Source organism: Spodoptera frugiperda, chromosome 26 (assembly GCF_023101765.2).
Source record: "Spodoptera frugiperda isolate SF20-4 chromosome 26, AGI-APGP_CSIRO_Sfru_2.0, whole genome shotgun sequence".
Lineage (NCBI taxonomy): Eukaryota > Metazoa > Arthropoda > Insecta > Lepidoptera > Noctuidae > Spodoptera > Spodoptera frugiperda.
Window position 1 is genome coordinate 10,023,744 of NC_064237.1, and position 27,789 is coordinate 10,051,532.

Below are 27,789 nucleotides of genomic sequence, written 5' to 3' on the forward strand. Positions count from 1 at the left end.
ACTATTATTCTTTTGAACACATACTAAAGTCAGAGCTGACTTTTAAGAAAATGAATTGGATATTTGAGGGTAAATGCATTTATTGTACGCAACTGCCTACAATACAATGCTTTTGTACTGCTTGTATGAGCGTTTCTTGGTAAATATTGGACCAGTTACAATAGCCATTAATCTACTAACAACGTCTATACATGAAAGTTGAAAAGTTTTCCATTCAAAAATACATAGTATTTATTTGAAGACATTTTTCATTCAATAGTCAAATAACAATTATCCATCTATTCTTCAATTATGAAGTTTTTCAAAATACAACCACAACACACCGTAATAAAACACAAATTCTTTTGTCCACAGAACTTCTTCTGGGTACACTTCGAACACATCAGAAGGCTGCTTGTGATGAGGAGATGGTGACGCTCATATGTCCTCGAGGAACCACCATCAGCATCCAAGTGGCTCAGTATGGAGCTTCGGCTACACAAGGATCCTGTGCTTCAGACCTGGCAGAGTATCAGCCGGTAGCTGTCGAAGTAGTTGGAGATACTTCATGTATCTGGCCCAGCGCTTTACAGGTTAGATGAATTTTTAATGGCAATATGTTTTGTAGGGAAAGCAATTTATATTTGTTTTGAAAACATAAGTAGGTATCGACATTAAGAAAATTGGACATTGAAAAAATTGGTTCAGTATTGTAAACCGATCTGTATTGAAACTAATTTGAAACGTATTTTTTTACAATGCCTTACCTGAATATGGTAACAAAGTACCTAATTACATTACCTCTTACCTACTACAATTGCGAGTACATTTTTTATCTCTGAGCAAATTAATCAAATGTCCTAAAATAATACAATGTAAAACCTACATGGCATGTAAAATAATTAGATTAGATATACGCTTCATCAGCGGTTGGGTCGCCCGTTGTGTAATGTGGGATTGTACCCGGTTGATACAGCTGTCTGTCTTCCTAAATGTAATCCTTTAATCGCCTCTTGTAATATCGACGGGATTTTATGGGGTCGCTCAAAATAAAGCCAGACCACCACTGTGTGTGCGTTTGAACAAATCAATTAATGTCGTGTTTTCGGCACGAATGGGCCGGCTCGACCGGGGTGATACCACGGCCTCACCGAAAACCGACGTGAAACAACGCTTGCGTTGTGTTTAGTTGTGTGAGTGAGGTTACCGGAGGCCCAATTCCGCCCTTCCCAATCCCCGATTCCCCAACAACCCTTAAATTCTTAAACCCCAAAAGGCCGGCAATGCACTTGTAACGCCTCTGGTGTTTCAAGTGTCCATAGGTGGCGGCGATTGCTTACCATCAGGTGATACGTCTACCAGTTTACCGGCGTGTTCCATAAAAAAATGTATAGTACAAACCCTTGCTTGTTGTACTGTAATTGCAGTGGTGACTGGTACAGTTTATTTTTAAATCCATTGTAAATCAATTGTACAATCGACTTAAAATTTCATAGTTTCACATTGTGTAACCATATTTGAAAACCAAACAATTACTTTTATGGCTGCCAAAAAGGCTTTAAGAGCAATTTGATGAATGTTTGTATTTTCAATGAAATATTCCAATCACTTTAATCCTATCAATTTGAAGCATTCATACATCAGCAGCATTCAAATTTTATGCCTTTTCAAATGTCCATTTAGTGAAATGTCAAACATCAGACTGTTCCTTTCACCAAATTTTATTACTGCTCTGATATGTTTAGGCAATAATTCGGCTTTACGAGCAGCTGCCAATACTGTCAGCCCTTCATATAACAACATTGTATGCGATATTTCACTCGTTTCATATTTCCCTCATATTTTCTTTAGTACAACTTCAGCTTAGAAAACACAAACCTGATTTAGCTTTGTTATTTCGTATTATTACTACAAGAGGCTTTGTTTTTCTCGAACATTCGCCGCTACGAAAACATCAAGGATTTGTTAAATGTAAAATAGCAGTTATTCTATCGTTACGTTTAATGTTTTCATATAACCCGCGATGGAATACGAATATAATTTTATTTGCCAGTAAAATATGATTTTGGTTCAAAAAGGATTCCTTCGATAAATTGAAATGTGTTATTTTGTCGTTACAATGCTTTCGAATTGATAAAAGGATTTCCAAATAAAACGTTGTCTGATGAGAAAATATACGGTTCAATGAAAGTGCGTCATGTTATATTTGTCATTTTGATTATAATAGCAGCTAATGTTTCTGATACAGAACGAATGAGAAAACTTCTCTTTCCGTGGGTGGAAGGTTTGATTTCCCAGAGCAATTTGAACGCTAGTTACAAAATATCATCTACATTTTGTTTCAAACTTTCTATTACACATTTCTGTATAAAATCATAAGCCTTTCAGAAATCATAAATTATTAATTTTACGAAGAGCAAATTTGCGTCTCGTGTTTGATTCCAGTAATTATAATATATCATTCGAACTACGTGTCCTACTTGTGTGCTTATTAAGATACTCAGATCTTTAATTATATTTGAATAGAAAATTAGACTAATACCCGTACCTACATAGACTTCTAAGCATTAGTCGAGTGCTGAAAATAGTCACGTATAATTATTCAACCCACATGTTTGGAAGTTTTCTGCTTGATAACAGTTGCAAAACTATCAGACTGGTAAATACCTTGGGGGTAAAGTAACTATGCTTTTGCCAAAGTTTGAAGAGAATAGGCATACTAACTAATTTGCGTAGTATTCCTTGTTACAGACAGTGGTGGAAGCGTGTCAGAAGAAGCGACAGTGTAAATTCCACACAAGCCCCAAGGCCTTTGGAGTCGACCCCTGCCCGGGCTCTAGAAGATTCGTTGAAGTCGCATACAAATGCCGTCCCTGTAAGTACCTAGTCTACCTAATTTAATACATTATTATACTAAACTCTACATTTAACTGACTATCTTCTTAGTCAAATGGTATATTGTGAAGGCAAATCAAACGATTTCTACGAGTCCGAAAAGAAATTTGTGTTAATGAGTTCAGTTGACCCTTCTATTGCATGATATAGTTTTTATACGTACTAACAAAAAAGGACTGTGACATGTTATGATATGCTATGCAAAATATTCTGTGAAATATTAAGATTCAATTCAATATTCAATATATAAAAAACATCTACGTAACGGAATCCAATAAATATTTCATTACCTACAGCTACAAAATTGATGTTACTATATTCCGATAGGTCTCTCTAAACTATTTCAAAGAGTATTTTTAAAACGTTCTTGATGACAAATTCCTATTTGATAGAAATGTGAGGAGCGATTTGAATACGATTCGATTTATTTCGATGTTGCCTCGTTGGTTCCTTTGTGAGAATAGTAACTACTATTTGTTTGTGAGCACTTTAAAATGGTACTCTATTTTTAATGGGATAAGAAAGAGTTTAGATTGTTATCGGAACAGAATGGTATTAGTTTAGTGATTCTATCTATGTTAGACTACGTTTTTGAGTCTGGTTTTAGCCTCTTCAATGAATAATGTTGAACAAAACAACCATTTTCAAAGTAAAACTCATAAAAATATACGATAACTATTGTCAACGTGTCATTATCTTCAAAATTGATTTACATGCCATCAAACAAATCAAGCAGCAACCAAAATAACCTACTTAATGCCAAACCAATTTTATCATTATTTTCTTCGAAAACATTATTAAGCTCGTGGCGACCTTCCCTGTCTCTTATTTCTTACATTTAATATTTCTCTTCTAAGTCTATACTATCTTCGACAATCTCATTATGCTTCCAATCTATTACTTGGACGCTTTTATCTTGGATCGAAGGCTCATCTTTCTATCTTAATTAGCATTTCCATCAGTATTCGTTGGCTGATTGTCGAGAATAAGTTATTTATCGTTCAATACCTTGATCAAGTGGAAAGTGCTGTAAAGTTTTTCTTTACTGTTGATGACAAGGTCGCTTCATATACTTAAGGACTTTTAACATAAATAACTAAATAGCTAAGGGTAACTGACCACAACTCGAAATGATGATGATGATTTTGAAGTTGCCGCTTCATGGATAGTTTTCATTGTTTCTAAGCAAGATACAAGCATAATATGTCATTTATAGGCCGCTTACAAATAGGCATGGTCTCTAAATTAAATTTGTCCTTATGGGTCGGCCTTAGAGTTTAATTTAGAATGTGTGTTTTCTAGCTTTATAGGTACATTATTTTATAGCTTTAACATATTTTCCTTGTTCACAGACGAGTTCAGAAGTAAAGTTGGTTGTGAGAATGATGTGCTGCACTTAAGTTGCAATCCTCACTCGAGGGTCGCAATATACTCAGCTCAGTATGGAAGAACGGAGTATGACTCGATCCAGTGTCCACAGCCACGAGGAATGAAGGAAGAAAGTAAGTATTGGATAGAATTTATTAAGTTAAGCAAATGATATTATTTTTGTAGTAATGACATTGTTATTTGAAGTTTTGTTAGATAAAAATTATGGAAATTAAGCAAAATTTCAAATACGTACCCGACGACGTTGAATACATTCAAAACCATTAAAAAATCGACTGTATTTTTATACCTACATATACCTAACTTGTATTTTTATTCAAAACAATATCTTACCTCTTTTAATAATACAAACGTAAAATATGTCAGTATAATAATATAAAGAGAAAAAAAACCAACATTTCTTCTAACCAAAATCTTAGCTTAGTAGAAAATCAATATGAGTAGAAGCGAAGAATACGTATATTTGGTTCTCCGTACAATACGAAACATTAATACGACAGTTAGCAACAGCGTAAGCTTGACCCTAAACGCTACGAACATTTCTTTTTTATCCATTATCTACTTTTCCTTTTCGTCACCCAACTCCATTCACCTGAAAAACTCATCTCGTTGTTTCTAATCTGTTTTGTTTCTTTCATCCAACATTTTGTCCCTGTATTTTTGTTTCATTTACGCATGTCTCCAGTGATGGATGAACTGCAATCGTTTTTATTTTTGTGATGTTGTTGTACCTCGGGAATTGATTCAACCGTCACAAGCAATATCGATTCAAATTTTCAAGTCTGTAGTTGACAGAAATAAATGTTACTAAAACATATTAGTTCTAACACTGCATTTGTATAACAGTTGCAAAGGGCGATCATTCATCTCAAACTGTCATTTACCTTCACTATTCAATTATTCGCTTTGTATATTCACTCCTGTCAAATATGACTAATCTGCGACCGAGGGGATCGAGAATACTTTGCCGCCATTTGCATAAATAAATGTAGATTAAATGTTCTTGAAATGTAGCAATATAATATAACGGGGAACAATAGACAGTGATAGAAAATTAATAAGCACAATTTAGTACTTTTATCATCTCAAATTCATTCTGAAGGAAACCTAATTTCAAAATGAAAGCGTTCCTCGGTCGGAATCGCTAATTTAATTTTAACGTGTAAATTCAGCCCATTGAAGCCTGTTTATTGAATAAATTATTTAGATTCTTACGTTTTAGAAACGTAAGGATGAGCGGATTCGAATTATACTCGAAAAGTACTTTAAATGTTTAGAATTTGCATTATCCAATTGTAAAAATTTTAATCTGGCGCGAAGTAAATGAATTTTAAAGTGCATTGTATAAATTTTTGTCACAAAAGTAAACAGGGAAAATTTGTTTGTAAATAACAAAAACATTAGAAGAATTTAAATTTTGTTAAGTAATACTTTTTATGAGTTTGTATAAAAGAATTAACTATAGGGCCTGACTGAACAGATGGCCGACTTAACTGTTTTATTGCGTTTGACCGACTTACTATTTGTAGAAAACACAATATAGAAGTTGTACGATTGTTTACAATAGCTACAAAGGCCCTGAGTACAATAGAAGAAGGTATCAATCGAGCAAAACTTAATAATTAAATACAATTTCAATGAATACCAAACGGTTTACTTTTAAAATTCCCAAATAGAACAAATCTATGTTCGCGACATTTGAATGACATGGCAATTTAAACATTTGAATTCGGAATGCTAAAACTGCGTTCGAATATTAAAACAAATTAACCGTCAGAATATTTATACAAACACGAGCGTTTGGTTGCTCATTCTGGAAGCGTCAGTCTAATTTTAGTTGGGCAAACGGCACCCCCATTCTTCGCGAAAGTGGGTAGGCACATTATTCAACCCTAAGTGAGCGATAAACGGGGGCTGGAAAACATGAAATCGATGATGACCCTCATTATAAGTACTGGCCACCTTATGTAACTGAAAAATTTTCGGTCTGTTACCATATTTTTTGCTATTGTAGACATCTTTACGAAACAATTACTCTTATACCCGTTTTATCAACCTCTCCTAAATTTTAAGGGACTCCTAAGATGAGATAAATTACATTTAGCGGTATATTGGTTTTCACCAACCTATACATACCGTACACAGTACAAGGAAGTGATTAGTTTCGGTGCTACAACACCATATGTAACTCAGTCTTTGGCAATTGTTTTCGGAACAAAATCGTTACTAACTGCCGCGCTCAGAGACATTTTATGATTACTCAAATTCCATAGTAACGATTTTGTATAAAAAACAATTGGTAAAGACAGGGTTAAGTAACCATTAAATGTCTCTGAGTACGGCAGTTATAGTTAAGAGATGTTTCAGGGGTGGTTGGTAAAAAGTCCAATAGACCTGACTACTATTAGCGGTGCCGTACCGAATTTTATTGTTAGAATAAACTTTTACAATATAATTGTTTCGTTTGTCAAACATCAGTGTTGTTGGTTGGATAACGTCCGTGCGCTACCCGCCACAATTACTCCGATTTTAACTAAAAGCGTGTCGTAATTACGGATTCATCGGTTTTAAATTACGCGGTATCGGTTACTCTTTTAGCGTGTTTAAATAATAATTTGTTGTTTTCATTTCAATGCGTAGTTTTAATTATTTTGATGTTCCTGTATTCGACACAATATTACCGAGAATCAGTAAACGTTAATATTGAATGAATAAATACAATATGTTTAATAGTTGAGTGCACACTTATTTAAAGTTACAACGAGACTGAAGCTGTAAAAGTCTTTATTACTATAAACATACACTTTTTTCTTTAACCAGAACAACTTTAAAAGTTAAACAAACAAAATACTTGGAACTCTTTATAGGACTCAATCTAAACAAATTTGATGGTTAATAAAACCTTTTTTTCTCAGCTTGCTTGGAGCCATATGCCACGGAGACTGCCATGAGGGAGTGCCATGGTAAAAGAAGATGTGTTCTCTCTGCGGACAGTAACATGTTCGGCAAGCCGTGTCGAGCCGGGAGTCGAACCTACCTCAAAGTTGTTTACACTTGCGGTGAGTCCATGAGAATGTTATAATGTTTTAAAACTCGTAAGTTGAGCAATTAAGTCGTAAACAGCTTTTAAACATCGTGCAGTTTTAATGGACGCTTTTTTGGCCACTTCTTTATGGGCGAAACTGTAATGTCTGGATTAAATAGGGTTCTGAGTAAGTTGGGAGCGGTTTTTTTGGTACAATGTTTACTTGTTTTATTTGACTTGACTTTAATACATGGGTGTGTACTAAAGTCTTGTTTCATCACTTAAAAACATTCTGCATAAAAAACAAAACCAAATCTAACCCAAGAGAAGTGTACTATCTTCTTACTCACTTATTAAATGTAATGACAATTAATACACTTTCAAACCATCCAATAATTATTAAATCAACTCTAGTATCGTCTGCATCTAGAGTACAAACAACTGCTATAGACTAAAACTACAAACAATCTCTGAGCATATTGCTCGGAATAATGCTTGCTAGACAAATTGTTTCTCCTGTAATCCCTTTGTCTCAGCTCTCACCACTCCCTAAGGTACACTTACACAGATTACTTACGTTACTTCTATTAGATTTAAAAATAATGTCTTCGAGTTAACACAATGTAAAGATAAGATTTCGTCGTTGTAAAAAATAAATTAGTTAACATCATAGCACTTGCAGTATTGTAAAGAAAAGGTGCATTAACATGAAATAATATATAGGTTAAAGTTATTGTTGGTAAACCTCGCAATATCTAAGGTTAAATATTCCCCAACAATGCTTAAATTCCTAACCCACAAAAGGCCGGTAACGCACTTATAACGACTCTGGTGTTTCGGGTATCCACGGGTGATCCGTCTACTCGCTTACCGGCTTATATCATAAAAAGTAAATAAAGTAAAAAAATCCAATTGCTAAAAGCTAAGTAATTGCTAAATACACAAGGAACAATCATATTTATCTGCAGTTATACTTTTTAACTTGCTACGTCTTAAAAGAAAATTTCGTACAAGTCACATTGTGTCACAATTCCCGTCTTTTACCAAGTTATTTAACAGACAATTCGTTGAAATGGAATCATAAGAGCGAAATTTCTAGAAACAGTGACCCAGCCAAGCAAGACGCGACTACAGCGGTGTTAACAGCTCTACAAGTAAACATAGCCAGAAATTCTGGGAATCTTAGTAATTCGCAGTGAAAACGGGAAAGATATATTATCTTGCAACAATAGAGAGAACTCCAGCATCCTCTTGCAAAACGAATTGCTTTAAGACCTTCGTACTAACATTATTGTCACTTGAGACCACTAAAATGTACAAGCAAACAGCGCCACGGGGCCAATGCTAGTTACTTATTAATATTTATGAACATCTGCCAACATTATTTCAATCTGAGATCTCCATTCCTTACACAGATATTGCCTCTGTGAGTTATTAAATGACTTAGAAGTAATACAACTAAGCGTTGTTGAATTTGTTTCCAAAACAATCTATGTTTTATTAGGCAAAGAAGAAAACAAGCCCTCGGCTTACTGTTAAGAAAGTTATTTCTCTTTCCCGTCGATCAGTCAAAAAGTTTTTTTTTTTTTGTTATTTTTAATATTTATTTTTTCGTTCCCTCTCTCCTTTTGTTTCCTTGTCAAATGTATATTTATTATGGGTCAGCTGGCGGAAACGTTTCTTTCGTTCGGTACCGCGCGGCGGTTCCGTAAATCACGGTTTACGTTGTTATTTCATTTTGTTTCGACGATTTGCAAGTTATTGTTTTCAGTTCTTTTTTTTTCGCGATTTATTTTAATATTCTAGAGCCGAGAGCTATTTGATCCGGTATCTCCCCGCATCCGGCTCGATAAAACGGTGAAATTTAATTTTCTATTAATAAAATATGATCTTCAACGAGTCACGTGTTGTTGGTAGATTTTGTGTAAGACTCAAAAATGAAGTGTAGATACACTCACTTAATATTTGCACCTGGTTTGCATATTATGTTGAACTTAATTTTAAAAAGTAGATACCTACATAAGTATGAAATTTGTTTCACATCGCTTTCTACATGCATTAATTACATTTCAATACAGTCAATAAATAAGTCATAAGTATACTAAAATTTAACAAATGCTATCCTACCTTATTCTTCTTCTTCAAGATATAAAACGGGTGATCCTATACGATATACATATATCAGAAAATACATACCATACATTTATATTCAATTTAACGTTTACTTGTCTTCATGAAACTTAGTTCTCTAGTACACAATTATATAATTTAGGATCCTCCGTCAGACTGTGTCCCTTTAGTTTCAAAATATAATCTTACTAGTTTTAGTTTCAATAACAAACCCTTAACTAGTCTAGTCAGATCTAAATACTCGTTAGTAAACTGTTAGAGCAACTATATAAACTTACGTCTTTGTGCGGTTTGGTAGAAACTTAAGAAAATCGTCTACTTTGTAATGTTTTTTTGCTTTGTACAATTTGGTCAAGCACTTGGAAGGAGAGAGGAAGAAGTTTTTTTTTTGTGGAATAGGAGGCAATACAGAAGACCGGTCACCTGATGGTAAGCGATCAGCGCTGCCCATAGACACCCGCAACGGAAAAAAGACCGATGTGCGTTGCCGGAGCCAATAGAGATTCTGAACAGTTTGAAGGTCGTGTCGGTTCGGAAATTCCGCCGATGACAGCTCATTCCACAGTTTTGCATTACGAGGCAGAAATTTTCAATAATAAGATACATATTTCTTAATCTGATAGTATTTTTGAGTAAATTCTGACTGGGCTATTTACCGAAAAGCACTATATTATTTAATTACTAGTTATTATTGCAAATGTAACGAAATGTAATTCAACACATAGATGTACTTTCTCAAGAACAAAAACAAAGTTACTCTAAGTTTACTTTCACAGCAGACGGTAAGGTTTTTCTCACGATTTAATGAAAACAATGTCCTTTCAAGTTTCTAAAGTGAATACACACTTTCCCAATTTCCGGCCCATCAAATATTCAAGAGGCACAAATGCGAGTGCTTATACCTGACATCTTTCAATCACCGATTTTTTTTACTTTCAGTATTTTTCTCGGAAGAAAGGTTCGTATTTATATTGACTTGATTCCATGTAAAACACTGCGTTGTGATATTTGTTTGATAGAATAAAAAATAAATATAAGAGGGGTCACTTGAGTAACTACCTCATAGAAAAACTAGAATAAGTAATAGTTAGTTTCTAAGGGCCCTCGCCCACGGCGACTTTTTGTAGCGATGCTATCGCGTGTTTGCATCGATACAAATATTAAGTGCATATAAAAGTAACATACGTTAGTAAAAATGCTGTCGCGCGTTTAGTGAATGCGCTACTAAAATAGCAATGGGCGCGGGGCCCTTAAGCAATAGGCAGTAGCGTGCCTCAACACGATGCCACCACTGCCGCACGCACTGCTGCCGTGCCGCCGCGACCGTTACATTGTACATACGCATCGCCGCTGCCGCGCCGCCACCGCACCGCCGCCACGCGCATTTCATTTGTTTGATTCATACCATTACCGGTCGCGTACAAACTTACACGTGCGTAATTTTCCGGCATGGTGTGCAGGAACGCTAAGTGGACTCTAAAGGCAACTAATTATATTCTGCTTTGTGATATAGAACTCACAAAATACAGTTTTATACCTACGGTATGAGTTTTCCACCACACCTCGGTCATAGATAGAAAACCTTCAAGAAAAGAGCGTATTCCTTCTTAAAAGGCCGGCAACGCACCTGTGACTCCTCTGGTGTTGCGGGTGTCCATGGGCGGCGCTGATCGCATACCATCAGGTGACTCGTCTGCTCGTTTGCCCACTATTCCATAAAAAAAAAGATTTTACATTTTACACAGCATCCAAAACACGATTCTTTCAGACGTATGGAAATCTTGTTCCCATAATATGCTCATCTCTAGTTTACCACTCCGGAACATACAGAGTGTTATATATGTTCCTTTTACTTCACTATCAGTGCTCACATTTACGGGGTGGTCCGTATTATGCAATGTTGGGTGCTCAGTAACGAGTGTCTTCGAGCTTACTGCCTCAACAAACATTTGAGCGCAAATGTTCCCTTGTCGAGGTTAGCTTACGTAGACCCTACGTTTTTAATTAACGCAGAAGACGCATAGCGTTGATTAATTGTTTGCTAACATATTAATTATATTGACTACCAACGATGCTGTAGTTGTGTGAGCCACACTCATGTTAAAGTGAAAAGGTTTTTGCTCAATAGGGTAGATGACCAATTTTTACTTTAATGTCCGTCTTTTAAATTGTTTTATAATGTTAGACATGTATTTTATTTTTCTTATGGAAAGAAATGCTTTCGAAGATATATTGATTGTAAATATCGCATGATGTCACTTCTACATAGGTACGTTTTATACGTAGAAATATCGTATGTGCTCCTACTGTTAAGCTTTGAATAGTTTTATTTAAGTTTTTTTTTAATACGACAAAATAAAAAAAATACGTTTCTGTTTTTTTCCTTACCAAACTGACGGACTAGATGCGTTTTTAATTTTCATACCCCGTCATCATCCCTATTTGTGAATGCATATAAAAAAACAGGTCACTGGCTATTCCTTTTTGTATTGCCAAAAGACATACTATTCCAAAATAGAGGTCAACTTGAGTAAGTTACATAGCAAGGAAGATTATTATATGTATGTACATAGTTTGCAAGCAATATGATAAAACCGAGAATAAAAGAAAGATAACAAAATATGAATAAACTAGGATAATATCCAGTAACACGAGTCGGTCCTGAAAACAGTCCAGTTTACACCCAGTGACCACGTACAGAACAAAATTTTATTTTTCCATATTTTTCCAGAAATTTCTATTGCATTTGGCAACGGAAAACTGAGAAAGAATCGCTTGAACAGAAATACGCTTATTGTACCGAAATAAAAATATATTCTTGTTGAGTATAAGATACTGCCTGTGTTACTTGAATACATTATATTGTACCTGGCAAAGTGTTAAGGTTCGATTTCCGGGTTGAGCATAGTATTATTGGTCTATTTTCGGTTTTACGATTTTTTTTCTGTAGTAGCACGGAGTCTGGAATTGTGTACTATATGACAGTATATGGCAACAGGCTCATCCCCTATTACATGGGACTTATAAACACAAATGATGAAAATTGCACCTCTGCTTACCCTTTCGGGGATAAAAGATATGACGATATGATACTTTATATTGTCTAAAATCCGAATATTTTTATAGATAAGCAACTGAATAAAATTGGTAAGAATCATACTTTCGACTCTGCTTTTTTGTGCTCTTTATCATATCAACCCAGTCAAATTGTGACTGCTTTAAAACCTGCAAAAAGAAAAACAACGTCCATTTCTTTAAGAAATTGACCTCCAATCGTTACAGTATCAACTATACTTAGAACAAACTACATAAACTACATACATACATAGGTACTTGAGCCACGTAAACCAGCAACAATAACACAACTAAAGAAAGTCAAACAAAACAAGTTCACCTATTTGTGATTCAGAGGAACACACGTAACTTGAGACACGAACTTCTTAATACTTAACCTTGTTTATACTCCGAGTTAGTGTGGATCCTCATTATATGTCCCGGGACTTTAATATCAAGGAGATAAAGTCAAGAACAGACAGACTGACAGTAAAATCTAAAACTAAGGTGTGTGTTTCTGAATAGAATGTTGATGTATGTTGATGGGTGTTGTTTTAATGTTCGTCTGCAGTGAGGTTGTTTTCTTAGGTTTGTATCTAAACTAGATTTGACTGGATGAGGTGAACCATTACATAATTCAAGGTATGACTTTTCATTTTCAAGTTTTTATACTTAAACCATTGTAGTTTAATGTACGGTTAAATTTAGACACTAGAAGAAAATAGTTCGGACGTTTGCGACTCACATTATATCTATAAATGACCACTGCTGACCAAAGCCTCTTCTCACATCTCCATGTGAGAAGAGGCAGAGAAGAGGCTCAAACTTTCTCTTTCTCTCCAGAAAGAGAAAGTTTGAGCATTAATCACCACGCTTGCTCAATGCGGGTTGGCAATTTCTAACTTATAATTATAAATTATAAGTCCAGGTTTCCTCACGATGTTTTCCTTCACCATTTGTCAGTGGTGTCTAAATAATCTTAGAAAGTACATATAACTCGGAAGAAGTCACATTGGTACTTGCCATTGGTAGTTTTCGAGCGCACACTCATGCATGAGGAGCGTCTTAAGCCTCCGGGCCACCACGACACGTTTGCGACTAATGTTACGTAAACGGAAGAGTCTGGTTGTTCGGTTTTTATAACAAAATTTATACTTAGGAAGATATTGCAACTGCCAAAACATTAAACTTTTGATAAATCGTTAAAGTTAACAGAGGCTTAAACGACTAACTAGAATCGGTTACAGAATGATCGAAAGACCAACAATTCTTAGAAATTTATGGGCCTAATGAAATCTCTCTCCAAAGACATAGATACTAACTTTAACAAGTCCCTGTGGATAGTAAAAGATAAATTAGAAAAGAAATAAAATCCAAAGATTTGTGTTGATTCAGCTCGTTGCGAAATTTTAGCTTCGGGCAAGTCGTTCACTGGATTAAGACTATGAAAAACCGTTTCGTAGATCCGTCTTCCTTGTTAATAAATATATCGTAAAGTCAAATTAAGGGACTTAAAGACGTTTTCGTCATTTCTCACAGAAGTCATTTGAACTTGTTAGCGACAAAAACGTAATTTCTTTCGCAAACTTGATATTTTGAAATCTTTTGTCTTGGATCAGTTTGGATAGGATATCTTGTTGATACCCAAAATCTAATTAAAATAGTTTGCAGGTTCCGTGTTTTAAAAGTTTTATAAAGTTTTCCTACAATCTAGATTAAAAATGGGGTTGTAGAAGAGTTCAATAAAATGAGCAAAGTATAATTATTTCTTTTTATCATGATATTACGGTTGATAATAAAAACAGTGTGAAAATTTATGCACTCCAATGTTATTGTAAAATATTGACCTCATTTTGATTTTCCATGCTAAAAGCAAAATGAACTTTAAAATCAACAACCTTGATTTTACAATAAAAATATAATACAAATCAATATTAAATTATTTACCAGAAGGTTGAACAAATTATGTACAAGAGAAGGTTGAAGTTACATAGGTAGCTATTGTTATAAAAATAGTACCAAAAAAAAAGAACAAGGATTTTAAGAACCTAAAAACGTAAGTACATTTTGAGAAAAATCCTTGGCAATAAGAAACCTAGATAATAGGGCAAGTTGTTAAAAATGTAACAAGAAGGTCCTTTTGTGAAGATTTCTGTGCGATATTAAAGTTCAAAGCATTTTGTACGTCTAAAGATGTTGCTAATTATTTGGTATAGTTAAACGCTTTACCAAAATTTGAGGAGCTTGGGTTCAACAAGATTTCTTTTATTGTGAGGGGAGAATTTCATCTAATGATTTATCTCGCCTTGGATAAGGTGAGAGGGACTGTCAGACTCTTACTGACTAAAAATAACTCCGTTCGTACTCCTGTTTTTGAGCCGGAGCTCTGGTAAGCCGCAAGGTAGTCCGCAGCTCAGCCCTACTGTATGTCGGCTTCAGCCCTACTGGACCCTATCTGTGGTGGTCTGATGGCTCTATGAGCGCGTGTGGAATGCAAAGCGCCGAACGCACAGATCTGGTTCTTACAGTATTTTAATGCTATTTTTATTGTAAAGGCTCTTCATTCCAATCACTGAATTTCTCGCAGGGTTTTGTCTCTTTTAATTAACTTTAACAAATTATCAGTAGGTCTAGACTTACCTAACGTCTCCAGTAACGCGTTAATTATCTACAAATTAAAATCTAATTATAGCGGAGTTGTAATCCAATCTTTATTGTTTTATTTTTCGAATATCGAAGCACTATAGTGTAACTGCCTGACGATATATTTTTTTATGGTATAAACCGGTGAACGAGCAGACGCATCACCTTTTTGTAAGCAATCCTCGCCGCCTATGGGCACCCGAAACACCAGAGGCGTTATAAGTGCGTTGCTGGACTTTTGGGTGTTAGGAATTTAAGGGTTGTTGGGGAATCGGGGATTGGGAAGATGGCAATTGGGGGTAATTACGTCTATTACATTTTCATTTGAATGAACACGTTCCCGTTCATGTATTTTATATTATATAATGTAATTATAAAATGAATTAGTTAATTTCAAATAAACATGACCTAGTATTTTAGTTTGCGCATCACTGATTACAGCTAAACACTAATTTATTTTTCTAATAATTACAACATCAATGATATTTAAATTACATTTCACTAAGCATTTGAATTAAACACAACTGACTGAGCTGCACAGAATTAAATTTAAAAAATAAATCACAGATCTATAAAACAAAATGGAAACGACAAACCATTTCTGGGAATTCCGATGCGTAAATTCAAACTTTGAACGACTTGTTCTTTTAGAGCATTCCTGACGTGCAAGGTTAGAAGGCATGAGAGAATTCTCATAATACAGCTACCATCGATAGAGTTATTTGCTTAAATCGCTTCCAGTTATTACTGCTCCAAGATACGCTTCGCCAGCAATAAATCTGAGTCATAAAAATGCGAAGCGAACGCGGACAGTCGAAACTCTTCCTATCTTTTATTGTCTAGAAGTGGTGTCACAGGATAAAGAGACACAGTTAGATAACGCAATTAAAATCATTGATCTTTTAAAACGCCTTTAATCTAGGTTTTATTCTATTTTGAAAGTATAATAGTAAGGTTAAATTATTGGTTTATTTTAGGCGTCGTATGAACCTCAGCAGAAAGGGTTTTTTGCGCAAGGAAAATCATCCAATGACTTCTCCCATCTTGGGTGAAGCGAGAGGGAGTTTCAGATTCTTACTTACAAATAACCACCCAGTTTATACTCCTGCTTTTCGACCCGAAGCCCCGGTAACCCGAGGGTAGTCCGTAGTAAGTTTGTCGATTGTCTCGCGTTTGGCTAAACCGATTTTGATGCAGTTTTCAGCGTAGTATTTATCAGACTAAGGAAAAGGTTTTAGGAATATTACCCGACTTAAAAAATAAGTTTCGCGCTTGAACACGTGTCTTTAATTTTAGAAATCGGTTTTGTTAAACTTAGTTTTATATTGACTCGTATCATATCGACGTAATAACCATAGAACAACTTAATGGGTGGGTATCGCCAATTTGATTGAAATAAATATTCTTCTGTGGTGTTTTACTCTGTGACATGACCGACTAGAGAGATGCCTTTCAGCAATACTAGACATAGACAGGGTCCTATTTTTTATCTCTCTTTATCATATTACACTAGTACTCTTTATACCACTCTTGTTTCTGTGATGTTTATATGTTTATTTCGTAATAGAATGTCTCCTTACATTTATTTGGTTGGTTTGTTACTGAGATATTTGGGAAATTGTCTGACCCTTACAAGGGTGCTTATTATTTTTCTGACAAAACTGCTATTTTGTTTGTGTCTTTATGAGATTAAATAGATAAGGTTTATTGACGTTTGTGTCAACAGTGGATATTCATCTAGATATCTGTGCCTGGTTAGTAGTTACCACAAAAACACCTATACATAAAAAATGGTATCAACTTAAGGTAACTTTACTGTAAAAGCAAAACTTGAAATTAAGTTAAGAACTCTCGAAATATGATACCATAATGAGTACCTCTGCTAACTCCTTATTTGTTTAATATGTATATGTAATTATATAATTTCGAAAACCTCATACAGTCTAATTATAAAATAAATTGACCCCGTGAACTTTGCTTATTAAACTGCGAACAGTATGGGATTTGCACCAAAACACAATGCGCTTTCAACAGAAGCTGCATTCACTGCATAATAACGTTAATGCAAAAATATACGTAATTAAACAAGTTTATAATAGGTACGTTTGTTTATTTACTAGTTACTGGTTAGCGAAATGCCATGAGTTCAAAGCAAAATGCCATTGAACACCATGAAGTCGTGGAGTCCAATGTCTATTCCTAAATTGAATAACCACACTAATATTATAAATGTGAATGTTTGTTTGGTTGTTTATCCGCCAACCACGATGAAACTACTGAACGGAGTTTGATGAAATTTGTTATACAAACAGCGTTTAAGCTGACTTTTGTGATTGGGTTCTTTTTATTCCACAAGAACGTGGACAAACCCACTGGTAGAAGCTAGTTACATCATTATTTCTAAATAAACATGTGAGATTTTGAGTAATGTCCAAATTACGATAAAGCAACATGACTATTCAACCGCGAGTGTATTGTGGCTAGAAGACCTAGAAACAAAAACGATTTTTTTACTACCTACCCATATAGGTACTACCTAAGTTTATCTTATTTTTAAGTGCACAACTGCATCGAAGCAAGGAAAACGTGATCTAGTTCGAGTTTCACGTAGCATGCATTTAAATTCTAGATACTGCCAAACATTTTGTTTATCGGAAACAACTTCACCGAGGTTGAACGCGCTATTTGGGTTCAACTTGCAGTATTCGAGTTCGAACTCGCTGTTTTGGGTTCAATTCACTGTTTTGTTGCTGCATTGTAATATTGGAATAGTATGCTTTACCAATGTAACTCCGTTAGTATGTAATTCGTGTAACTGTTTTACTAATTTTGGATTAATGTGGGATTTTGGTTTTGTGGCGTCAGTATGTATTATTACTCGACGTCATGATTGAGTGATTTAGACGCAAAGACGATGCGGTGATAAAAAGAAAACTAAAGAGTATACAAAAAAATCTTTGGGAAAGTTGTTTGTAATCATGAGTATTGTACTCATGATAACGTATTAAAATATCGGACACTAATTATCGTTCACCCTACATGTTTTCATTCTAGGTTTTAAAAGAATCCTACGCAGATAGGAACACCAAAAAACCTTGAATAAAAAGAACAAAACCTATGTACATCATACCCGAATATCTGTTTCTTTCTGTATCGCAGTACAGCAGCACATCTCTAATCTGAAAACCCACACAAGCTACCTTTGTTATTACGTTCTTGTACATTAAAAAAAGCAAAAATATGCACTAAGCTAGATAACCCAAAAATGGGATACCTCCGTATCTCTGGATATTTCGGGAGCTAAAATAATTTGCATTGCTGGGTGGATAGTATTTCCACCAAAATTGTTGTTAACAAGCCGCACAGCACTACGGTAATGCAGAATCCCGCTGAAACGATACCACACAACACCGATGTTTGAGTTTCATGCGATAGTTCCCGATTTCTCTTTGGAGTACTGACCATCAGTCGGATCACGAGTAGTAAGAGATCTGAAAAAAAAAACATTTCTGTTGAAAGCTAATACAATAGTAATAAAGTCGAGAATCATACATTAAAAACGAAATATGATTTGTCTCCAAGTTTACATAATTACTTCAAAAAAGAAGTGTAATCAATTTCAATTATAATTTCGGTAATATTGTTTTATAGTTTTATAAACTAAGCCCTGAATATGTCAAAGTAATACTTCAGTCTTCGCATAGGGGACGCGAGACGCAGAGATGCGTGGGAGCGTGGGACGCAGAGATGAACGATAAAGAAATCGTCACTGAGTTCCATCAATGTCGATGTAGTCGTGACCTCAAGAATCGATCAAGCATGATATTGTTTGACTCAAAGAACTTAAAGGGGCATTTAAACAGACCGCCGTCTTCACAAAAAATATTTAGTATTTTTTTTTCAAAAATCCTTTTATTCTATTATTTAAAATAATGCCAAAGAAGCAATATTGTAAGAAATTAATTCAGCATTTTAGAATTCACAAAACGCTTATTTGAATACAAAATCATTGATTCTGTTTTTCGAATTTAAGTAGGACCTGTTTTTATCATGTTTCAATACTTCAACCTTTATTTTTTACAAAAGGCGTAGCCGCTCCGAAAAATGTTTCGGAGGAACATCGAAACACAATTCGCCATTCAACATCCCTTCGGCGTTTTATCTATTCAAATATTTCTTTTACAGCGACATAAGTACGAAAATATAGACGAACCAGACAAACTCAAAGAACGAATATAAAGCTGTCAAACCTCCGTCTACAAAACTCAATAAGATTCAAAATAAAAATCTCGAGACAGTAAAATGGCGAGGATTTAGAGAAAAATAAACACGCTCTTTATATGGCAACTTCGATCGAAACCGTGCCTTCTACCACATAAACGCGACTAGCTCCCGAAAGACATAAATATACCAAAACGCGAGAACACCCCAAGATTCTAAAATTAACATCCCCTTAATTAAAACTACAATCACTGTTACTAAAACAGAATCAACTTTGTTTCGTTGTTCCTAAAGTTCGTTTTTCTTTGTAGTTCCCCGTACGGTGTTAAAGGAGAGGTACGAGAGTGCCCCTGAAGAGGATGAGGTTGCTCACGACGTGTCCGATCTTGAACACGATGAAGTCGGTAAGTGCTTTTTATTTTTTTAAACCTATTAAGCCGGCAGACGCTGGGTACTTGGCAGAAAGAACTGCTCAAAAAGCTATATTCAGACGATGTTGTTAAGAGTCAATCAGTTCAAGTGTCTACCTATTATAAGCTACCACTTTTAGTTGGAGAATAAACGGGTGCTGTCTTAAAATGTTTGACTTAAAGATTTGAAGCGTGTTCAACAGAAACATAAGTACCGAGGCTTTATGTCAGTAGGTAGACATAACGCAACATGCTTGTCTGGAAATTCGCTGATAATAAATTAAGGATGGACTTTGTCTGGGAGACGTAGATAACAAGCCATTACTCTGTAGTAAAACGTAGACTCATTACTTTAGACGGTGCCTGGCTATAAAATAGAACAGCAAAAATAATGTTTCAAAAACATCATGTGCACAAAATGTTGGCTAACCAAATACATTTTAATCAAGAGATAAAACATTGTTTTGTTTAACCCGCAGGGGCTATCCGCAATCAGGAACTCAATCTATCTAACTCTGGCTATCAAAATAATCGCGCCACAACGATCTGTTGATGCGGAACACTTAAACAAATGACAGTCATCAGGGCTGACCCTAAACATGGTTGAAAAACTACAAACTTCGGTGTTGCCAATGAACTGGTATGGGCTGAAATGTGTAAGGTTTATGGGCGACCCATAAAGGTGTTGTGCTATAAACTTTATAAGGATAATTCACAATGTCGGTAATCTTACCCCGTTGTATAAATTTTCCCTGTCAAGTGCTCTCGTTGTTCGCTGGAAGTTTGAGCTACTAGAGGTGTTTTCGATAGGTACCCCGCTCTAAGTGCGTTGTTATCGGTTGAAAGTGTTTAAAACTTTGAAATCTGGAGTAAATTTTTGAATAGCACTTGTTTAGGTTCTGTTGTTTAAGGAAAATTATTTGAAATTAAAAGATATCAATTCTTTCTTTTTTTAAAACTATTTTAGTTATCGGTTGAGCATTTTAAGTGTTCGATTTTCAGATCAGTTAAGTTTAATTGAATCTTTTTGAAATAATCAGTGATAATAATGGTATTATGATAAAGTATTTTCCTTTTGTTGATTCAAAGTTGAAATTAAAATAATTTATTTCAATTAGACTAGGAAGATCCGCGCTTTTGAAAGTCAAAGCAAATATTACAAATATCAGTATGTCGGTCAGTCCTTTAGCGAAGCTATTTGCTCGTTCCACAGTGTATTGATTATAATAATTATTCACTTATTTAACATTTAGAGCACGCAGTAATACATTACCGCATTTAGTTGAAGCATAAAATCATTTAAGTACTATTAGTCTCAGGATCCGTAGAACTTTAAACTTTATAGCTAATAAATTTAAAGCCGTTATTTAGATACAGCGCGGAGGAGTTTACTACATAGGCTTCAACAATGGATTTATTATCATAGCTAAATTAAATTCATGAAATCAAAGTCTTTACTTCATCAACTGGAAAGGCGAGATTATTAATTAAATATTCATCATCAATTATGATTTAAAGTATTGTCAAACGTAATTAGTATACTGCGAAATTTTTGTATAATATAAAAAATCTTTAGAATGGCTAATCTTTTTTGTTCGGTTTATTATTGATAGAAACTACTCTAAGAGTATGAAAAAAATAATAAAATATACGCAGAAAAAAATCCAAAGCGAAACAAAGTATGCGGGATCTGCTTGTTTCTTATAAAATGGCATTGCATAGGTATTACCATGCCATTTATACTGTGCTCTTCTTATCTGATAATGCATTGAATCCAAAACATTGCTCCGAGAGGAGCAGCTATCTTGATGATACTTACAAAATAAATATCGTCTTACGTAGTAAATGAACTCACACCTTACACAAAAAATCTAAATAAATGTAAAATGTTTATCAAAGCTCCCTCTATTCAAATTTAATCTATCAATTCCCGGCAGAATATGAGGTAAGCATGAGATTACAATCAAAATCATCCCCGCTAAGTGTATTATCTAACATTTAAAGTGTATGAGATGAGACACAAACGAAGAAATTTGCTTAATCCGTTCTTAATTTGGACTCCAGCAATCTACGAGGATTTGTTTGGCTTCGCGTCAAGGCGCTTCTTTGCTTTGTCAGTGTAAAAACGGATTACAAGATAAAAGGTTTTCTTGAGATGGGGCGCTCGTGACGACTCATATTCTAACTCTATTAGTTATGTTGTTAGTACGGGTTTGTAAAAATGGAGCGTGATATTTGGGATGATTGGTTTCCTATTTTCTCTGATTTATTATTACTTTGTATATTTGTCTACTGAATAATGTTTATTTGGTGACAGAAGAGTAATATTGTTTGCTGTTCCATTACATGCTTTATTTAGAAATGTTTTTTTTTTTTTTTTTTTTACATTTAATGGGTCGACGTTTGACCGCTATCTCACCTGATGGTAAGTGATGATGCGGCCTACGGTGGAGCACGTCTGCCCATAAGCAACCTATTCACTCGGGCCTTGAAGACACCCAGGTTATACCCATCAGGGAACACAGACTCCGGCAAGGAGTTCCACTCCCTAGCAGTTCGCACAAGGAAGCTTGAAGCGAAACGCTTCGTGCGAGTGGGTGGGATATCTACCATGAAGCGGTGACGCCTCGCCGATTGTCTTGTGGTTCGATGATGAAAAGGACTAGGGGGAATCAAGTTGTGCAATTCCCCCGCACACTCTCCGAAATGTATCCGGTAAAAAACGGAAAGGCTTGCGACCTTGCGCCTGTGTTCAAGGCTTTGAAGCCGGGCCTCCACAAGCGCATCATCGTTGATGAGCTTCTTGGCACGCCTTTCAATGTGTTCGAGCGCATCTAGCCGGCATTTAGCCGAGCCGTCCCAAAGGTGAGAACAGTACTCCATACATGACCGAACCTGCGCTTGGTACAGGCTCAGCAGTTGTTTCGGTGTGAAGTACCGTCTCACCTTCGAGAGGATACCCAACTTCCTACCGGCCAGATGCGCCTTCGACTCTATATAAGAGCCGAAGTTTAGCGTTGGCGATAGAGTTACGCCCAGAAGCTCTAGATGATCCGATATTGGAACGGATACATTTCGGAAAGTAGGAGCCAGCGGAAATTGACTCCGTTTGGCAGAGAATAGACACGCCTGGGTTTTGGTAGCGTTGAACTTGACCAAGTTGGCGTCACCCCAATCGGAGACCGCCTTCAAGGACGAGTTCAACCGTTCGACCATGGATTCTCTTAGAGACTGGATCTGTGTTCCGCTAGTCCGCGCATCGGACACATACCTTTCAACAACTGTGCTGTCATCTGCATACCCAAAGATACCGGGCTTAAGCAGGTCGTTGATGTGCAGCAAAAAGAGCGTTGCTGAAAGTACTGACCCCTGAGGGACTCCGGCGTTGATACCAAATTGGTCAGACGAGCAGCCATCGATGACTACTCGAATTGACCGATCCCTCAGGAAGTCTGCAATCCATCTGCACAGATCAGCGGGAAGTCCATATGCAGGAAGCTTGCCGATAAGGCTGTCGTGCCAAACCCTGTCAAAGGCCTTCGATATATCGAGTGAGACCGCTATTGCCTCCCCGTGCTTCTCTATGGCCTCGCTCCAAATGTGGGTGGCATACGCAAGAAGGTCCCCAGTGGATCGGTTGTGGCGAAACCCATACTGCTGATCGCTGAGGAGGTCGTTACCTTCAAGGTATGCCAGGAGCCTGTTGTTAAGTACACGTTCCATACTCTTACAGAGTATGGACGTGACTGATTGGTCGGTAATTGTTAGGGTCGGCACGACTACCTTTTTTGGGCACAGGCTGCACGTTGGCCAGCTTCCATGCAACCGGCACTTGACCAGTCTCCAAGGAAAGTCGAAACAGGCGTGTCAGGATTGGAGACAACTCAGGCGCACAGGTTTTTAAAACCACGGCCGGGATTCCGTCGGGGCCACTGGCCTTGTTCACGTCGAGATTACGCAACGTCTTATACACCTCCTTCTGTCGGATGCGAATTTTCGACATTTTCGTCTCGCATACGTTATTTAGAGAAGGAGGTATAGCGCCACCAGTATCAAGACGTGAAGATTCCGCAAATAGAGAAGCAAACAGGTTTGCCTTCTCTACCGCGGTGTGTGCCAGCGTCCCGTTAGGCCCCAGGAGAGGTGGGAGTGAAGGACGGCAGAAGTTCGATTCAACCGCCTTGGCCAGGGACCAGAATGCTTTACTACCCGCTGGGTAAGAAGCCAGTTTGTTCCCTATTCGGCCAATGTGGTTGAACCGGGCCATCCGTAATGCCTTTTTGCATGACTTGGCAGCCCGGTTATAGGCTCTCTTCCTTTGAAGAGTGTCGTCAGCCCTACGACGCCTGGCATCCGCCCATGCCAAGTATGCCGCATGCTTTCGCGCTTCAGCACGTCTGCAGTCGGCATCGAACCATGGACGAGTCCCACCGAAAGATGTCGCGTCCGAGAATGGAATGTAGTATTCCATGCCCTGACGCAACACCCCTGTTATGGCATCCGCACAAGCTGACGGGTCTTCAGTAGAGAAGCAGACAGGCCGCCAAGGATAGGATGCAAAAAAGGATCGCATCCCATCCCAATCTGCTGACTTGTACCGCCACATCCGCCGAGATCCCCTGGGACAAGGATCCGGTGGGGAGTACGTGGATACGGATTTCACCAGACAGTGGTCAGAGCTACCCAAGGGTGAAGATACTGACACCGAGTAGCTGTCTGGATCAGTTGTCAGCAGAAGGTCTAGGCAGTTGGCAGTGTGCGAGTCGACATCGGGCACCCTTGTGGCCTCCTGGACCAGCTGGGTCAGGCCAAGCGTTAGCGCAAGCTTACGCATTTCCCTCCCAGCATGGTCAGTGCACTGGTATGGGAACAGCCACTCCTGGTGATGGGCGTTAAAGTCCCCCAGTAACACCAACTGGGCCGAAGGGTACCTCTGCCGAGCCGCATCCGCCGTCTCCACAAGGTGCTGCGCTAATCTGGTCGTCTCCAAATCTCCGCTGTGCGACCGGTAGACACAGGCATAGAGGATTTTCTCTATGCCTGTGTCCACCAGTATCCACAAGGTTGAAAAACTGGGGTCCTCAAAGTTTCGGAGACGCCGGTAACAGACGCCGTCTTGGACGTATAGGCATACGCCTGCACGGGGAACGAAATTGTGCTCCAGGGAAAAGCCTGGGTAGTTCAGGTATGATACGTCCGACGGACATCTGATCTGGGTCTCCGAGAGAAACAAGAGCGTTGGGTTCTCGGTCTCCAGATGGTGATGGACCGCATTGAGATTTGAGTGCAAGCCTCGGATGTTGGAGAGGTGCACTTTGAGGGAGAAGTGCAGCCGCTGTTGAACCCTTTTCTTAGCTCTCGTTTTCATAATCGTAAATAAGTTGCTGAGAGAATGGTAGTGAAATGTTTCCCCACACAGGCGACCCCCAGACGCGCACCGCAGTTGGCTACACCATTGGGAGGCCAGCCTGGAGACTGCGGGGACGCCCGAGCCCCCCCACGTAAATCCATCGGGCCCTCTCTTCCGGTCGCCAACCGGCACGATGGCGTATACGTGGGATTTTTCGCTAAATATCACCAACTTGTGTTTGTCTTATAAAACATTATCTTCAGCTTGCATTAAAATATTCACCCCTCCGTTTCAAATTAAACTACAATTACGATGATGTCCATCCCGAGTCATATTTATTCTTCCTCCAACCTAATACTTGCTAAGATGCCCAGCGGCGGCGACTTAAAACTTCTCTGCATTTTCCTTCAAGATCAAAATGGAAATTTTAATATTGTCGGTAAAATTACCGGTATCTCTTCAAGGTGCGGCGTTTCGAGTTTAACTTAGTGCGGAAGGCAATTGCTTTTCTACCTCCATTGAAATGTTCAACTTGCTGTCTTGAATCGACGTTTATTAAGTTTGGTCTGACAAGAAAAGTTGTGCAAAGTAGCTCAAGCAATCGTATTATGTTTAGAACTTCATATTTTATGTTATCAGGCTGTTTTCTAAAGTTGTAAAGCATTGTTTTAGTGATGTTGCTGAATGGTCTCGTGTTGATAACAGTTGCTTTGGTTATATTCAAGTCAATTGTTTATCACTTTATTTTAGGAACTGCTAATAACATTAACAACATTGAATGATTCTTGAAGATTTACACCGTTTGTGCATTGTAAATTATTAGGATTAATTTTATTAACATTCTTTGCTCAGAGTTATTTGCACTCTAAAGCCTATTCAAATTGATGTTGTGGGTGCCACGTTTTTGTTTAGACTCGCTGTCAGCCGATCGATCGTGTATTTGACGACTTTATATATGATCTATTAGTCCGCTGAAGGACGCATGTAGGCTGGTAGCGCAGTTTTTTCTTTCATTCTATCTATATTAGTTCTCCGCCGTCACTTGGTCCGTGCCTTTGTCATAAATTTTTTGGTACTTAAGCACTTAATACTTTCAAAGTACCTACGTGGCTGCATATTCAGTAAATCCGAATCCTCGAGGCGAATCCGTCAAGTTTATAAATTCCATTTCATTCTAATATTCACAAAGGTGTATTGTTTTGCATCCAACTGACCCATTGTCTATTCATTTCTGCATTTCCATCGAATGTACTGTATCTCCATATTTCTATCGTATCAATCTCGCTCACTGTTTCTCGATATCTCAATTTATTTTTCGCTTCTTTGAAGGACCCGAATTGATGATAAAAAACCTTTTGAGAATAGTTCGTCTTTTATATTTGTGAAGTGGAATATAATATTGGTTTTGCCCAACAAAGGTTCTTTCCAAAATTGTATTTTGATGTCGTGTTTTGGATCGTACTTTTCAGATTTATTTAGAATCGAAATTTTATTTTACATCATTGAAATGTTGAATAGATTTGAAGAGGGTCTGTAAATCGGATTTATTTTTCAGGTAAATCATAAAAACGTAAATTAATAGTTATTGATGTATTGAGGTATTTTAATTTATTGGATTAGGTTACACAAAGTCGGCATATTTTTAAAAACTAACTAACTTGAAAGGCCATTATAAAATTTAATCATGAACTTCTAAGATTTGATTTCATTAAAATAGGCACAAACGCGCTGTGACAAAACGCGAAGTTAGATACTATCTAACACACCTTATCGGAACGCAACATGGTACTTCACCATCTACATCATTAGGACTTAAGATTATGCAGACATTAATCAGAGCTTCCTTACAGATGAGACCAACGACCGCTGGTGGGGAGAGTCCGCAGTGCCACCAGCTCCAGCAGTAGCTGCAGTTCCACCTCAACGGCCCACAGCTTCGACCAGTCTCAACATCACTAGCATCAGCAGGGATGAGCCCTCAGCATCACCACCACGACACCATCTGGCCAGCGATGGTAAGATATTCAATATAAACTGGTCATGGCCGCGTTTTGACCAAAACCCTGCCATGTTGCATCCTAAAAATTTTTTCGTTAAAAATTTTGTCATGAAGTATAATTTCATGTGTGCACTTATATTTGGTAACAAATGTGGCAGTTATAGGGTATTTTTTTCAAAATTGCTTCATTAATTCCAAAGTCGATATTGTAGTGAATCAACCATTGAAATTACGTCTTAATTGTCATTGAGTCTAACTATCCCCCTAAGCTTCACGAACAATTTTATTTTCCTATCTCTCTCGAAATCCCATCTTTCTGCTGTCCCTGACAATACTGACTACTACTTTTAGGGAACAGCGAGTAAAGTTCCCTAAGAAAAGGAGGATCCTCCGACCAGGCGAGGTGATCAGCCTGGCGGGCTTTCTGCCCGACTGTTGTTCGTTGGCATTTTCTATCCGTGTTAATTCGCATGTAAACTTCATATGTGCGATGCAGGATATTTGTGACGTCATCCATTGATTTGCTCGTCGATAGTCTATGTGCGACTTCTGTCATCTGTCATCTGTCACTTGTCAGTGTCGCCACATCACTCCCCCCCAAGACCGGAGGTCGATCCTGTTGAGACGGCTGTCGATGCTTGAGATGAGCGATGCCAGAGCCAGTGTAGAAAGTCCCTAGTTCCAGTGAGTCGGA

At 37.3% G+C, this 27,789-nt stretch overlaps 1 protein-coding gene across 1 annotated transcript in view; it reads left to right on the plus strand.

Annotated features, from left to right (window-relative positions):
* Positions 1-27,789, plus strand: part of LOC118264509 (uncharacterized) — a 94,775-nt gene that overhangs the window by 63,248 nt on the left and 3,738 nt on the right. Inside the window, exons 3-8 of the mRNA XM_035577034.2 lie at positions 355-572; positions 2,716-2,854; positions 4,227-4,376; positions 7,179-7,322; positions 19,648-19,740; positions 26,947-27,111. Coding sequence (XP_035432927.2) covers positions 355-572; positions 2,716-2,854; positions 4,227-4,376; positions 7,179-7,322; positions 19,648-19,740; positions 26,947-27,111 — 909 coding nt within the window. The remainder of the gene's footprint in view (positions 1-354; positions 573-2,715; positions 2,855-4,226; positions 4,377-7,178; positions 7,323-19,647; positions 19,741-26,946; positions 27,112-27,789) is intronic.